Genomic DNA, 13,225 nt, shown 5'->3' on the forward strand with positions numbered 1-13,225 from the left:
CTGAAGGATCATGTGACACTGATGACTGGAGTAATGATGCTGAAAATACAGCTTTGATCACAGGAATAAATTACATTTTGAAATATATTCAAATAGAAAGCAGTTTTATTAAATAGTACAATTATTTTAAAATATTGCTGCTTTTGATGTATTTTGGCTCAAATCAATGCAGGCTTGGTGAGCAGATGATCATTCTAACAAAAAAAAAAAAAAAAAACAACTTAAAAACCTTCAATAAACTTTTGACTGGTGATGTAGGCAGTTTATTCTTATTAACTGAAACAAATGTGCTTCAGCCAGGAAAAATTATTTGTGAGAAAGAAAGTGCTCAGAGTTGCTGCAGAAACAACAACACACACGTTTCTGGAGACAGGCTTATTGAAAATGCAAATTCATTTTCAGCCAGGCCAGCAGGGGGCGCTTTTAGATTTAGAAAGAGCGGTTTCCACAGGAATGACCATGCACCTTTTTCCTTTTTTCTTTTCTTTGGGTGAACTATTCCTTTTAAGTGTTCTGTTATTGCTTTAATATCTCCTTAAAAACTGAATTGTCTGACATACTTTCCAGTCCTCAGATTTTAAACACATCAAACCAATACATAGATAGGAGAGAAGGCCAAGAAATGGACTGCTGACCAGGAATCCAGAAGAACAAGGTAAGATGTGTGCTTTTCATGACTGCCTGTCTAGCAAAGTTCAGCAATTCACACACTGTCATCACAGGGGAGCCAGTGCTCTTCAATGTTTCACTTCTCTCTTGTGTTTTATGAGTGTTGTGGACACAGATGAAAAGATTTTTCTTAAGCATAAAAATATGAAAACAAGAGAGGCACTGGAAGCACTTCAGAGCAACTCAAGAAAATCTTACAACATCTAAATGATATTGATCTCATTTTATTTTGTAACAGGATTTCATGTTTATTGCTGATGAAGATGTAGAAGTACCTTTGAATATAGATATTTATATTTTTACATTCATATCTCCCTGAATTGTTCAGTAGTCTTCAAGACATACATTTATGAAACTAATAACTTTATTAAATCATTCTTTATCACATGTATACAGAAATATGAAAATATTTACATCCAGAATAGTGTCTGTTGTACAAAGATCTTAAAATTTCAATATAAAAATTACATTTTCATATACATTTAATATAAAAAAGAATAGAAATCAATAAGGATAAAAAGGTATAGCATGCTAGATCAGAGGTAGTTATATTTTACAATACAATAGCTAGCCTAGTTTACAATCTGTAAAAGTTCCCAACCAAGCTTTATTACAACCTAATTAAACCACTCATAGTTATTTTTAATCTTCAGTTTATAGCGTCAACATGTTCAATATATTTCATGTTTTGCTCTACCTTAATCCTATGGACTTAAAAAAAAAACAAAAAAAAAATCCTGACATCGTGAAGCTCAAACATAGGCTATACAAATACATGAATGCAAATGATTTTAGCTATGCAAGCTTGAATTTAAAGCAATGTTTTATTTTGAAATGTGTTGCATTACAAATTACAAAATAATAATAAAAAAAAAGATTATACATTTATATATATATATATATATATATATATATATATATATATATATATACACACATATATGTGTGTGTGTGTGTGTATATATATATATATATATATATATATATATATATATATATATGTGTGTGTTTTAAATTTGCTTTAGTGTGTTTTAATTTTGTATATGTATTGCATTCTTAGAATTACTGTCAGGTGGATTATGGTATGAATAAGCATAATGTCTCCTATGGTGCATTTTTGCTTCTGTCAAGTTTTTTACTGTCACAATGCATGCTAAATATATACAGCATGAACAGCTTGCAGAGCGTTTAGCAAGCCTTTTATGTACAGTACTTGCAGAAAGTATGTTTATGGCAGTATGTTTTAGCACCTGTTGGCATAATGTTTTTGTTGTTGTTTTTCAAGACACTAAATATTATTTGACAATATACATAGGTATATTACCTTACCATCATTTTTTATTATTATCTAGGGGTAAGCAAGTGATGACTTGCAAATAATTGATGAGACTTTGATATATACACACTTGGAAATGAATGCATAAAAGTTTGTGTACATAAGACTTGAGACATTTTTTTTCAGATTGAAATATTTAGATGAATAACTCCTTGTACATCGCAAACATCCCTGTGATATATCCTAATTAAAAGAATGTTCCAGGTTTAAAACAATGAAATGTAGTGCTCATAAGACGTGAGACGTGTTTTGTAGATGCATTGTGAAGTAGAATTTTTTTGCAGGTGCAGTACTTCGCCTCATAGACTACCATTGTATGTACATGTACATGTATGCATGATTTCATTTTATATTTTTTGTTAAAAAAGAAATGACTTTCAGTGAAATTCATCAATATTCCATGGATGGAGGTGATATTAAACCCATAACACACCTTTAAGCCTAATTACACAAACAAGTTACAAAAAATAAATGCAGATTTGTTTTTGAGCATTTGAAGATTGTTGCTTAAATTACTAAATTGCCCACAAGAATATGCCATAAAATATGATTAGGCTTTTCTTTTCTTTCATTTTTTTTTTCCGTTTAAGAATGCCATGTAGCAGTTGGGACAGTGTGGTCATATATAGTCCCAAAACACATTTCATTGTTCATTAGCTCTGAAGGTTTTAGGGGTCAGTTCATATGTGGGCTTACGACTTCTCATGCTCAAAGGGTCTTTAAAAACTTTATAGTTCAGGAGAAGACTTAAGAATGAGTTGAGAGATGCGTTGAGTGGTAGACTCCAGAGAAGGAGGTTCCGTTATGAGTGTCCAGTCCACTGCTCCTAAGGTGCTCCTGCTCTTTGACAACGAGTCCTGGTGTTGACCTGACCAGGTTCTCTGCAACATTATCCCTCTCTGTTGAGGGGTTCATCTGCATCTGGCATGGGATGAGAGGCACTGAGGGTGGGCTAGAAAACCTGGCGACTGACTCTGGGTTTGCTGCTGATGAACTCTCGAAAACTGCATCTGATTCAGCGGCAAAGGACACTAAGGCTTGAGTGGAGTCATAGGAGCTTTTCTCCGTGTCAACAGAGACGAAGGAATCCAGGTTGCGGTCATGATGGAGGTGAGCTTTGCTCAAAAGCAGACGTGCATCTTCACGGAAGTGCGGATTGAAGAAAAGGTAGAGCAAGGGATTGATGCATGCAGGAAGAGGCAGAAGCACCAGGACAACAGATTTGACAACCTCCTCGCTCACGGGAAAGAGTCCCAGAAGGGAGGAGAAGGTGAGGAAGGCCACGGGGCAGTAGAGAAGGCAGTTGGTGAAGATGAGCCAGGCTACGTGCTTGATCATGGCGCAATCCCAAATGCTGTCAAACTCACCCTTCATCAGGTCCCAGTACAGTTTGATGTAAGTTCCGGTGATCACCAGGAAACACAGGGAGTTCATCATTATCAGAGCAACCATGAATCCCAACGTGGAAGGTTCGCCGTCCGGCAGTGGTGATGGCATGCAGAGCGGGGTTGCCCCGTACTCCCCGACCCCAATTAGCGGCAAAACGGCAACTGCCAATGAAAGTGCCAAGCACGCCACTGCGGCAGCCCGCACACTTCCCAGCGAGGGGGACTTTCCATAGGCTCGAGCACACGACACCGACACGCTGCACTGCACTGCAGCCAAGGTCAGGAAGAGTATGGAGCCCTCCGAGGCTAGAACTGAAAGAAAGCCTGTTGTTTGGCATCCTGCACCCATTTCCCATTGAGCGCCGTGCAGTGCGAACTCTCCAAATGTCCGGGCATCAACCAGTGCCAGGGTGCCAGTGCACAGGCCCGTAAGCAGGTTGGCACCACTGATGGCGCCGATGATAAACTTAACAGGGGAGAGATAGCTGGGGGATGCAAAGACTGTCATGAGGAGAAGGCTGTTTCCCATCAGCGAGACCAAAGAGACGAGCCACATGCCAAGCCGTACCACCCAACTGTCAAACAGGTTATCGCATGGTTTAAATGGACCTGAAGGGGTGACATGATAAAACAGAATTTAAACAGAAAGAACACATCACCTTGAAGCCTATTCACACCAAGACTGCATTTATGTATTGTTTTTTTTTAAAGACATGTTTATAAAAAGTATTTAAATGTCCCAATTTAATTATTGCCTGTTTTAACCTAAACCCTGTCTGAGAAAGATTATAGGCCAAATTTTCCTTGGCATAAAATATTTTGTTCTCTTGTGTGTTTCTCAATACATCAAATTACACTTTAGTTAGTCCTATGAACTACTTAAGAACCGTGACCCATCAAAAAATCTAATTACAATATATATACAGTATACATATGTATATTTTTTTATGTGAAGTGTTTCTAGAAACTGCTACACAAAGTTTTATCAGAGCGTAATCAAATAACACTAGACTTAAAAGTAGGTGGGGATTTGGAGAAGCATGCATAGTTTTAGTGTAAAAAAAAATCTATTTGCAAATATTTCTTTCTTTAGCATTGCTTGTTGTTTAGTTTGTTTGTTCTTGATGTGAACAGGCCATTATAGTCTTGATGGCATATGTAGAAGCTTGAGTTCAGATCTGCTGCTGGTTGAATTTACCTGGGATGGGGGTACACTGTATGCTGGTTTGTACTTTGGACTCTTCAATAGCTAACTGGAATTCCTCTAAGTCAAGGTCATCTGCAAGTGAACACATGAAAAGCATGAAACACCTTTGGTTTGTTCCTATACACCAGTATGATGAAACAGTCTTTAGTGTTCTTCAAGATGACATGATGCACTCAGTCTGGCAGAAGATAAATCACCATGTTATGGACATCTAGTCTGCTGGAACAGATTAATTTATCTAAGAGCTTTAGTGGCACTCAACACCGTTCACATCTCATTTGCAACTTTCCATTTCTCCTTCAGCTTGCAATCAATCATCAGGCTTTGTTCACGTTATGGTTTTCTTATTTTCTGATAACTCAAATGGTATGTTTTGGACCTTGAATTGTTAATGTTAATCTAATTTCCCATGGAGTGTATTTACAGAGAGCTCCTTTCAAGTCAGAAACCTGATCAGATCACATCAAGGAATGCATGGAGAAGAGACATTTTATTTCATCTGTCAAATACCTGCGGTTACTGTAAAGCCCTGACATGTTTCTTCTGTGCTAATTAAAGATGAAGAGACTGGCAGATAGAACAGAGCAGATAAAAATAGACACACACACACACACACTGTGTGGAAAACTGCTACAAGTGGTTCTTTTATGTTCCTTTCATTTGAGGAACGTGTTTGTGTAGGGCCAGTGTATTAACTTTTGGCTACAGGGACTCTGATAAAAGGTTAACTGTACAAACTTGAGTGACTTGCTACAATACAGTACTGAAGTTTGGAAACTTGCCCCGATAATTTCGACCTAACCAACTGGTTTCTTCTAGCTCTTTGCATGTCTGTTCACACGGTGGAAAGACCATCTCAAGAAGTCTACCTGTTCTGTTCAGTGCAATAGTATTTACACCAGGGATTTTCAAACTCTAGCCTAGCCCTCAGAGTTTAGCTTCAACCCTGATCAAACTGAAATCATAGAGCTTGCTTTGATTGTCAAACACTGATCATTCTGCACTCCTAAGATCTTAAGAATAACAAGAGAATTACAGGTGAGTGAGTTTGGTCAAGGTTGGAGCCCAACTCTGTAGGAAAGTGGTCTTCGAGGGTCAGGGCTGAGAACCCCTTATTTACATTGTACTCCACGCCACTCCATCAGTTCAGTGTTTAGACCAGAGGTGTCCAAACTCTGTCCTGAAGGGCCAGTGTCCTGCAGAGTTTAGCTCCAACATGCCTAAACAAACTTGCCTGGAAAGATTCTAGTATGCCTAGTAAGACCATGATTAGCTGGTTCAGGTGTTCATTTGGGCTTGGAGCTAAACTCAATAGGAGAGTGGCCTACCAGGAAGAGGACTTGTCACCCCTGGTTTAGATAATTAGCCACTTTTCCACTGTCAGGCCAGTGCTACATTTCCAGGAATACCTCCCAAACACTGCACATTTTGTATTAAACACAACTGATTGAACTTATCAGCTAGTTAGTAGAGACTTCAACCCTGAAATGGTTGTGCCAGATAAGCGAAACATGCAAAATTGTATTGTTGGGGGTACTCAGAGCCTGTACTTATGGGGAAGTCATGGCCTAATCGTTAGAGAGTTTGACTCCTAACCCTAAGGTTGTGGGTTCGAGTCTTGGGCAGGCAGTACCATTACTGTGTGTTCACTGCTGTGTGTGCACTTTGGATGGGTTAAATGCAGAACACAAATTCTGAGTTTGGGTCACCATACTAGGCTGTATGTCACTTCACTTCACTACTGTTTGGGATACCCGGGATGCAAGAGGAGAACTAGCCACGAACTGAGCTTGGTTTTTCCCTATTTTTGTTACTGATGGAGTGTTGGTTCCTTGACACTGTTGCCTTTGGCTGGCTTAGTTGGAGACACAAAATTTCTGGCAATATAATAGTGTGGAAGAAAGTAATAATGAATAATGTGCAGGTAACCTAACTTTTGGCAGGTAGCAGTACTCCAAAAAATACCACGCTGTAAAAAAGCAATTGTAATATGTAAAATGGTGAGGCAACCTTCTCAGTTACAAAACTGCATAATGTTTCCAGATCTGTAGGATGGCCTAGTGAAGTTGTAGGACTTACAGTTGTTGTCGGCATGAACGGGGAACAGGGACAGAGCTTTCTTCTGGATATCTTCCTCTTCACTGCCCATCTGTTCTTCCCACTGGCCGGCTGCTTTGTAGCTGTTGCAAGCTCCAAAAACACAGCACTGATAGGCATATGGCATCTCAATGACCCTGTTTCAACGATAGTGACACTATAAAATTTTGTTTATATCAGATGTTTCTTCAGTTGTGCCAAATGGATTTTGAACATTAAAATAAGTGCACATTGCATCAATTTGAGAAAATATGAAAACTATAAAAGATCCCATTTCAGAAGAAGAAATCAGAGAAAAAATGATTCATCAATCTGCAAATGACGCATGAAGTAAACTAGCAATACATCTAACCACAAAGACTATTTTATATGTATCTGGGTCACAGTTGAAACTGTGATTCTCTTTCAATTGCTTTTGCATAAATGGTTGCTTTTAGGAAATGGTAATACTCGAAATCTCCAATTTTTTGAGGTGATAATCAAATCACACAAGTACTTAAGACTGAAGTTTTGGAGTGTCTCCAAAGCCCTGAGCAGTTGATGAATCGGGACCAGGTATTTATAACAGCCTCATTGTATTGTGAATATTGAGGTATCTTGAAATAATCTTTCCGCTTGTCAGATGACTTGCTTTGAGCCAGATATTCTAGGACACTTAAACAGAAACTGTTTATTCCTTGAGCAACATATTATCTTGAAACTGTCATTTCTATAAACAGTTGAAAGTTTCTCTGAAAACAAAGCAAACCTTCATGTGTTTTGGAGCTATTCAAGGCATTTGTGTTGTGGGAATCAAGAACCACATACACTTGTGAATTTTCTTTGATGGTTTAACATGAAAGTGTTTTAATCTGTTGTTGTGCGGGATGGCAGATTTAATTGATTTTTGGGGGTTACTGGTTACCACAAATGTACCTTATGTTGGGGAAGTCCTCCTCCCTGAATGAACGCGAGAGTGCCATGTTTCCTTTCAGTTTCAGGTGAGTGAGACTTGTTAGCCCAGTGAGAGGAAGAATGCTCAATCGGTTCCCAGTGAGATCTCTGGATGGAGATAGAAGATTAGCATGCGTAAAAAAAAATTACAGATGGAGCCACACTTGAAGTATCTACTTAAAATGTCTCATATCATATAAATAGTTTAAACATTTGCGAACATCTTCAATTGGAAATCATGGTAGTATAATCATGAGCTTCTAGAATTTATAAAAGTGAAATTATTAGACATCACATTGAACCGTCATATTTTTGTAGTTACTGGTGTGTCAGTGATTTTAGTGGATTTCAGTGCGAAGTTAGTTCTCCTCAAGTTCACACAGGTGTCTTACCAGAGGAACCACATATCAGATTAAATCTAAATGTTTTACACTGACATCTGGCAATATAGCCAATATATTTCCATTCCAATTTTTTAAATATAAACTTAAATGCAACTTGATTGAATATTTTGACATTCAAACATTTTAGGTGCAAAAACCTTTTGTGGACACTTTGCAAGTACTTAACAGAGTGTAAATCCAACAGCATGACTTGATTAGAGAAAGTTTTATTTAAACCGACATGTTTTGGCATACAGGCCTTGAACTTTTAACCCCGATGAAAGCTAGAATGTGTCAGTTTAAATAAAACGCTGCATGTTCCAGGTTCAGTACAAGTTAAGCTCTATCGACAGCATCTGTGGCATGCTATTTATTACCGCAGAAAAGTATTTTTGCTTGTTATTACAACTGAGGGACGAGTCAAAATTATTTTCTGTGGTAATCAACAGCATGCCATAGATGCTGTCGATGGAGCTGTACTTGTATTGAGCCCAGAACTGTCAACAAATACTGCTGGTTTTGACTTCTCTACCAGTGATTTGACTTTTCCATGCATGTTGTTTGCTAGTGAATTTGCACAAGGCAAACTTGAGGTTTACACCTTTTGCAGTATCTACTCGGGTATGACGATCTACTTGTTCACCGCTGCACACATCTATCAGCCACACTGTCACTCTTTATCAGTCTCCCTCATTCATTCATCACATTCTTTAACTAATGCTGCTTGCATTTAATTGCCTGTGACTGATGATGCACGTCTTTGCCGCTGTGCAGAGCTTTTAACCGTGATCACAACCAGCCTTTTCACTTTGAGCCAAACAAAGCATTGCACGGATGACAAAAACTCCAAAGTGTGCATCATGGAATCTCATTGTTTGTGTAAATGGGATGGTTGTGCCAAGTCACAGTTTAATAACAGTTTTTGTATGACTACACAGACATCTAGACTCTGAGGTGTGTAATCTCTGTCTTCAGTGCTTAATCCGATAATATGCATTGCAACTGATTTGCATACATTATACTTACAGCTTAATAAGCGACTGAAGAGAGGAAAAGGCATCAGGGTGGATGGTGTTGATCCTGTTCCAGCTTAGATCCCTGTTATGAGAAATCATTCACTTATCCGTACATCTGTCATGTCTTATTTTCTCAAATAAACATAAATGTTTTTGCTCAGATCTTGATCGCCAATGTTAAATATTTTATTGTTCTCAAGATCTGATATCTGAAAACAGTCTTGCTTTCAAATTATTTTAACAATAGTCATTATTTAAAGTTTAAGTATGTGATCTTCTGCCTTTTGGTTTTGGTTGTACAAGATTTTTATGGTTAACTTGTGTAGAATGTTTGGCCTCTAGGGGGAAGTATTGGTGAGCCAAAAAAAAAAAAAAAAAAAAATATATATATATATATATATATATATATATATATATAGTTTATATATTATATATTTCTATGATTCAATTAAAAACATGCACGCTCATTATCAATATTCTATATATATACAGAAGGGACAACTTTGAAATTTTGTATAAATTTTTTTTGTTATGTTTTGAAAGTAAAAAATAAATCTAAATATTTAAGATACATTTAATTATTTTTAGGTCAGTAATCAAAGTCACTAATTGATTACGTGAACTTGATTTTTCAAGTCAATCATGCAGTTTGAAAAGTGGGTTTTGGCAATGAAATTGTTCACTCAGATTGTTCTGCTGATATAATTTGTATTGAAGTGTGTATTAAATTAGAAACATGCCAAATAGAGACAGTTTAAGGCCAGCTGAGCGTGTGTAGAGTACTCACAGTGAACGCAGAGAGCTGAGCTGTTGGAATGTGTTCATCTCAATCTGTTTGATCAGATTGTGCTGCAGGCCTCTGCCGAGTCAAAACAAAAGAACTGGCATTACTACTGTACATCACACACACACACACTATGGCAGACATCATGAACACATTTGAAAGCTTCCCAAATATGGACACTGATGGATTGCTACAGTAATGACTGTCATTTGTCAAGTACTATGTGGGTTATTTAGGGCTCTTAGAGTTGTCATAGATATGTTAGTGATATTACTCTATTCCTGTTTCATTAGAGAAAGAGAGAAAGAGACGCCTGAACTCACATCTCCTGAAGAGAGGCACAGTGGTAGAAACTCGGCAGCTCTTCGATGACATTGTGTGACAGCTCCCTGAAATCAAACACATATAGACTGTCTGTTAATGGAAGATTCCTCATAACTGAAGAGTGCTGTCAGTAAAGGATGCATAAAACTTCTTAACAATGACAAGAATTTATGTGCAAATACACAAAATGTAGCCTATAATTAATTTTGATGTAAGGGTACATTTACACGACAATGGTGTATTCAAAATGGTACAGTACAGAAAACCATCTCCTTTCACATGAATCGGCCGATACAGCTAAAATGCTATATTATGCATGCCAGGCCTAGGCCAGTAGTTGGCAATATCCCTTTGTTTAAAGAGACACTTTGTTTCTGCACACATACCTATAGAATGAACACGTAATACACATGCACATCAAGTGCACATTCATATTTGTGTAGTTTACATTACTCTGAATTGTTATTGTGTAAACAATGTTGTTAAAAAAAAGTGAAGTGACATACAGCCAAGTGTGGTGACCCATACTCAGAATTCGTGCTCTGCATTTAACCCATCCAAAGTGCACACACACAGAGCAGTGAACACACACACACACTGTGAGCACACACCTGGAGCAGTGGGCAGCCATTTATGCTGCAGCACCCGGGGAGCAGTTGGGGGTTCGGTGCCTTTCTCAAGGGCACCTAAGTCATGGTATTGTCAGCCTGAGACTCGAACTCACAACCCTAGGGTTAGGGGTCAAACTTTCTAACCACTAGGCCATGACTTCCTTTGGCCATTCATGTATAACGTGTGTGTACACACCCCCTTATAATAATTGGCCTGTGCCTGTTTAAAAAGTGTAAACTTTTTTTTTCACATAACAATCATTATTTTAGCAGTTCTGACACTTGTAATACAGAAATTACAGACTTGCACAATATGGGCCCTATCATACACCCGGCGCAATGCAACGCAAGGCGCAGCGCAAGTGTGTTTGCTAGTTTCAGTCCGGCGATGTTCGCATTTTCCCATCCAGCGCCACGTCATTTAATTAGCAAATGCATTTGCGCTGATTTGGGTGTGCTGGTCTAAAAAAGAGGTGTGTTCAGGCGAATTGCTGGCGCAATTTGTTATTTAAATAGCTTGTTAGTATACGCTGCTTATTAAACACAGGGCAGCACACAAACATGCCAAATATACAAAATTAAAGGACTGCAATGCATAAGAATTTTTTGTAGGCTAGTTAAATAAATAAATAAATATAAATGCCTACATGTCATAATGGATAATCATTGCATGTATCAGAATTAGGCTATCTATTTTACACGAGCAGCTCTCGGAGACGCGTTCTGTCTTTGCGCTTGCCAAATTACGCTGTGTAAATAGCAAATCCGTCATAGCATGAGCACAACTGGCTCTTAAAGGGAATGGAAGATGAGACTCTGATTGGATTTTTGCACGTTATGCCCCAAAAACACCCATTAATCATTAAGAGAATAGGGACAACGCGTTTAGACCATGCAACCGGGCACGCCAACCGTTTTTCTGTCGTTAAAATAGCAAAAGTGGATTTGGATACGCCCTGAGTGCACCTGCGCCATGTGCTTTACACTTTGCGTTTAGATCGTTAAAATAGGGCCCTAAATCTCAATGATAATGCTAAGCATTCCCATTAAGTCCCAACTGAGACAAGTCATTTCTGATAGGCCTATCTACTTGAATGTAAAATGACCAAACTGCTGTATAGTCAAATTTAAAAAATCTGGCAATAATGGTATGATTTTGCTTCTTTAGTTCAAATTAGCTTGATCTCACATGAGGTCTAATTCTTCACTTGAACTGTTACATAAAGTTTCACTCTTCCTACAGGGGTTTCTCTAACTGAGCATGCCCACCTTTAAGTTCTTTAAGCTCTTATCCATCTAAACCAGAGTGATTAAACTAAAAACTAAAAATTGCTTGCTCTAAAAAATTACTTAATTTTTAAACTTTTAAGTTGTTTGCACATGCATTGCACAACCAATAAAAACAATCACATTGCTCTCTTTGTAAAGTTGGCTAAATATCTGCCTGCTGATGTGTTTTGAAGTTCATGTTAAAAGAGGCTTTTAGGGACTCCATCAAATCCCTCAGGATGAATTTGAACTTCCTTTGCCAGCCCTGATCTTTAGGAATCGTTTGAGGTTTCCAATGTGTTTGTGTGTTGCAGGAGTATATTTGTGTTTGGAAACTCACAGCACTCTTAATTTAGGCAGCAGGTGGCAGAGATCGAATGGCAGGCCGGTCAGTCCAGCTCGGGTCAGCGTACTGAGAGAAAATCAAAGAGAAGAGATTGAACTGAATATGTGTGCGCAAAACAGGAGACAGAAACAGAATGTGCATGCACTGCAAAGATTATAAGAAAAAAAAAATAAGAAATTGATATTTATTCCTAGAACAAGTTTTGCTAATGTAAATAGAGTATTCAAGATTCTCAAAACACATCTCGTTTTAAGGATGTCCAGACATTTATAAAGGAAATAAGATAAATCTTATTAAAACTGATTAAAACAATTGTATTTCCATTAAAATTGTTAATAAACATTGACATTATCAAAATGTTAAGTTTGAGCATCCCATCCAGCCCTGATGTGTGAGATTGGTGCACAAACAAAACCCATTTCAAAACCCTTCTCTTTAACTCTAATGAACGGTTTAACTCTCCTTTAGGATCAGTAATCATATAGAGGGCTTTATATTAACCGATCATTCACCAGTAAACATAAGTGCTCGGTTCAGTATGCCTTTGCCGTCCATCAATTTTAACCTTGTACGAAACTCGCTGACATGGTGAGAGTTCAGTAAAAGCATCTCTATTTTGTCAACGGTTATTCCTTTGTCCTCAACGGTGGGAAGAACTTCTGGAAGTCTCTTAAGTGAAACTGATCCTGCGTGAAATGGGGACATTTGATCTCAGACTCACAGAACTTGCAGGCTGCTGGTTCCTTTCAAATCGGGAAACTCTCGGATCTCAGTGGCCCCGTTCAAAGAGCTAAAACGAGATTAGATAACTCATTAGTGAGGCTCGTTCTGCTAATGAAGATGTCGTCCAGCAAAACCACAG

The 13,225-nt window shown here is 38.0% G+C and overlaps 1 protein-coding gene across 1 annotated transcript in view; it reads right to left on the reverse strand.

Moving 5' to 3' along the window:
* Positions 1-1,678: 1,678 nt before the first annotated feature.
* Positions 1,679-13,225, reverse strand: part of LOC128011034 (leucine-rich repeat-containing G-protein coupled receptor 6) — a 76,018-nt gene continuing 64,471 nt past the window's right edge. Inside the window, exons 10-18 of the mRNA XM_052593063.1 lie at positions 13,085-13,153; positions 12,358-12,429; positions 10,137-10,202; positions 9,817-9,888; positions 9,040-9,111; positions 7,613-7,738; positions 6,680-6,834; positions 4,592-4,672; positions 1,679-4,002 (exon numbers count right to left, since the gene is read on the reverse strand). Coding sequence (XP_052449023.1) covers positions 2,753-4,002; positions 4,592-4,672; positions 6,680-6,834; positions 7,613-7,738; positions 9,040-9,111; positions 9,817-9,888; positions 10,137-10,202; positions 12,358-12,429; positions 13,085-13,153 — 1,963 coding nt within the window. The 3' untranslated portion in view covers positions 1,679-2,752. The remainder of the gene's footprint in view (positions 4,003-4,591; positions 4,673-6,679; positions 6,835-7,612; positions 7,739-9,039; positions 9,112-9,816; positions 9,889-10,136; positions 10,203-12,357; positions 12,430-13,084; positions 13,154-13,225) is intronic.

This window comes from Carassius gibelio, chromosome B23 (assembly GCF_023724105.1).
Source record: "Carassius gibelio isolate Cgi1373 ecotype wild population from Czech Republic chromosome B23, carGib1.2-hapl.c, whole genome shotgun sequence".
Lineage (NCBI taxonomy): Eukaryota > Metazoa > Chordata > Actinopteri > Cypriniformes > Cyprinidae > Carassius > Carassius gibelio.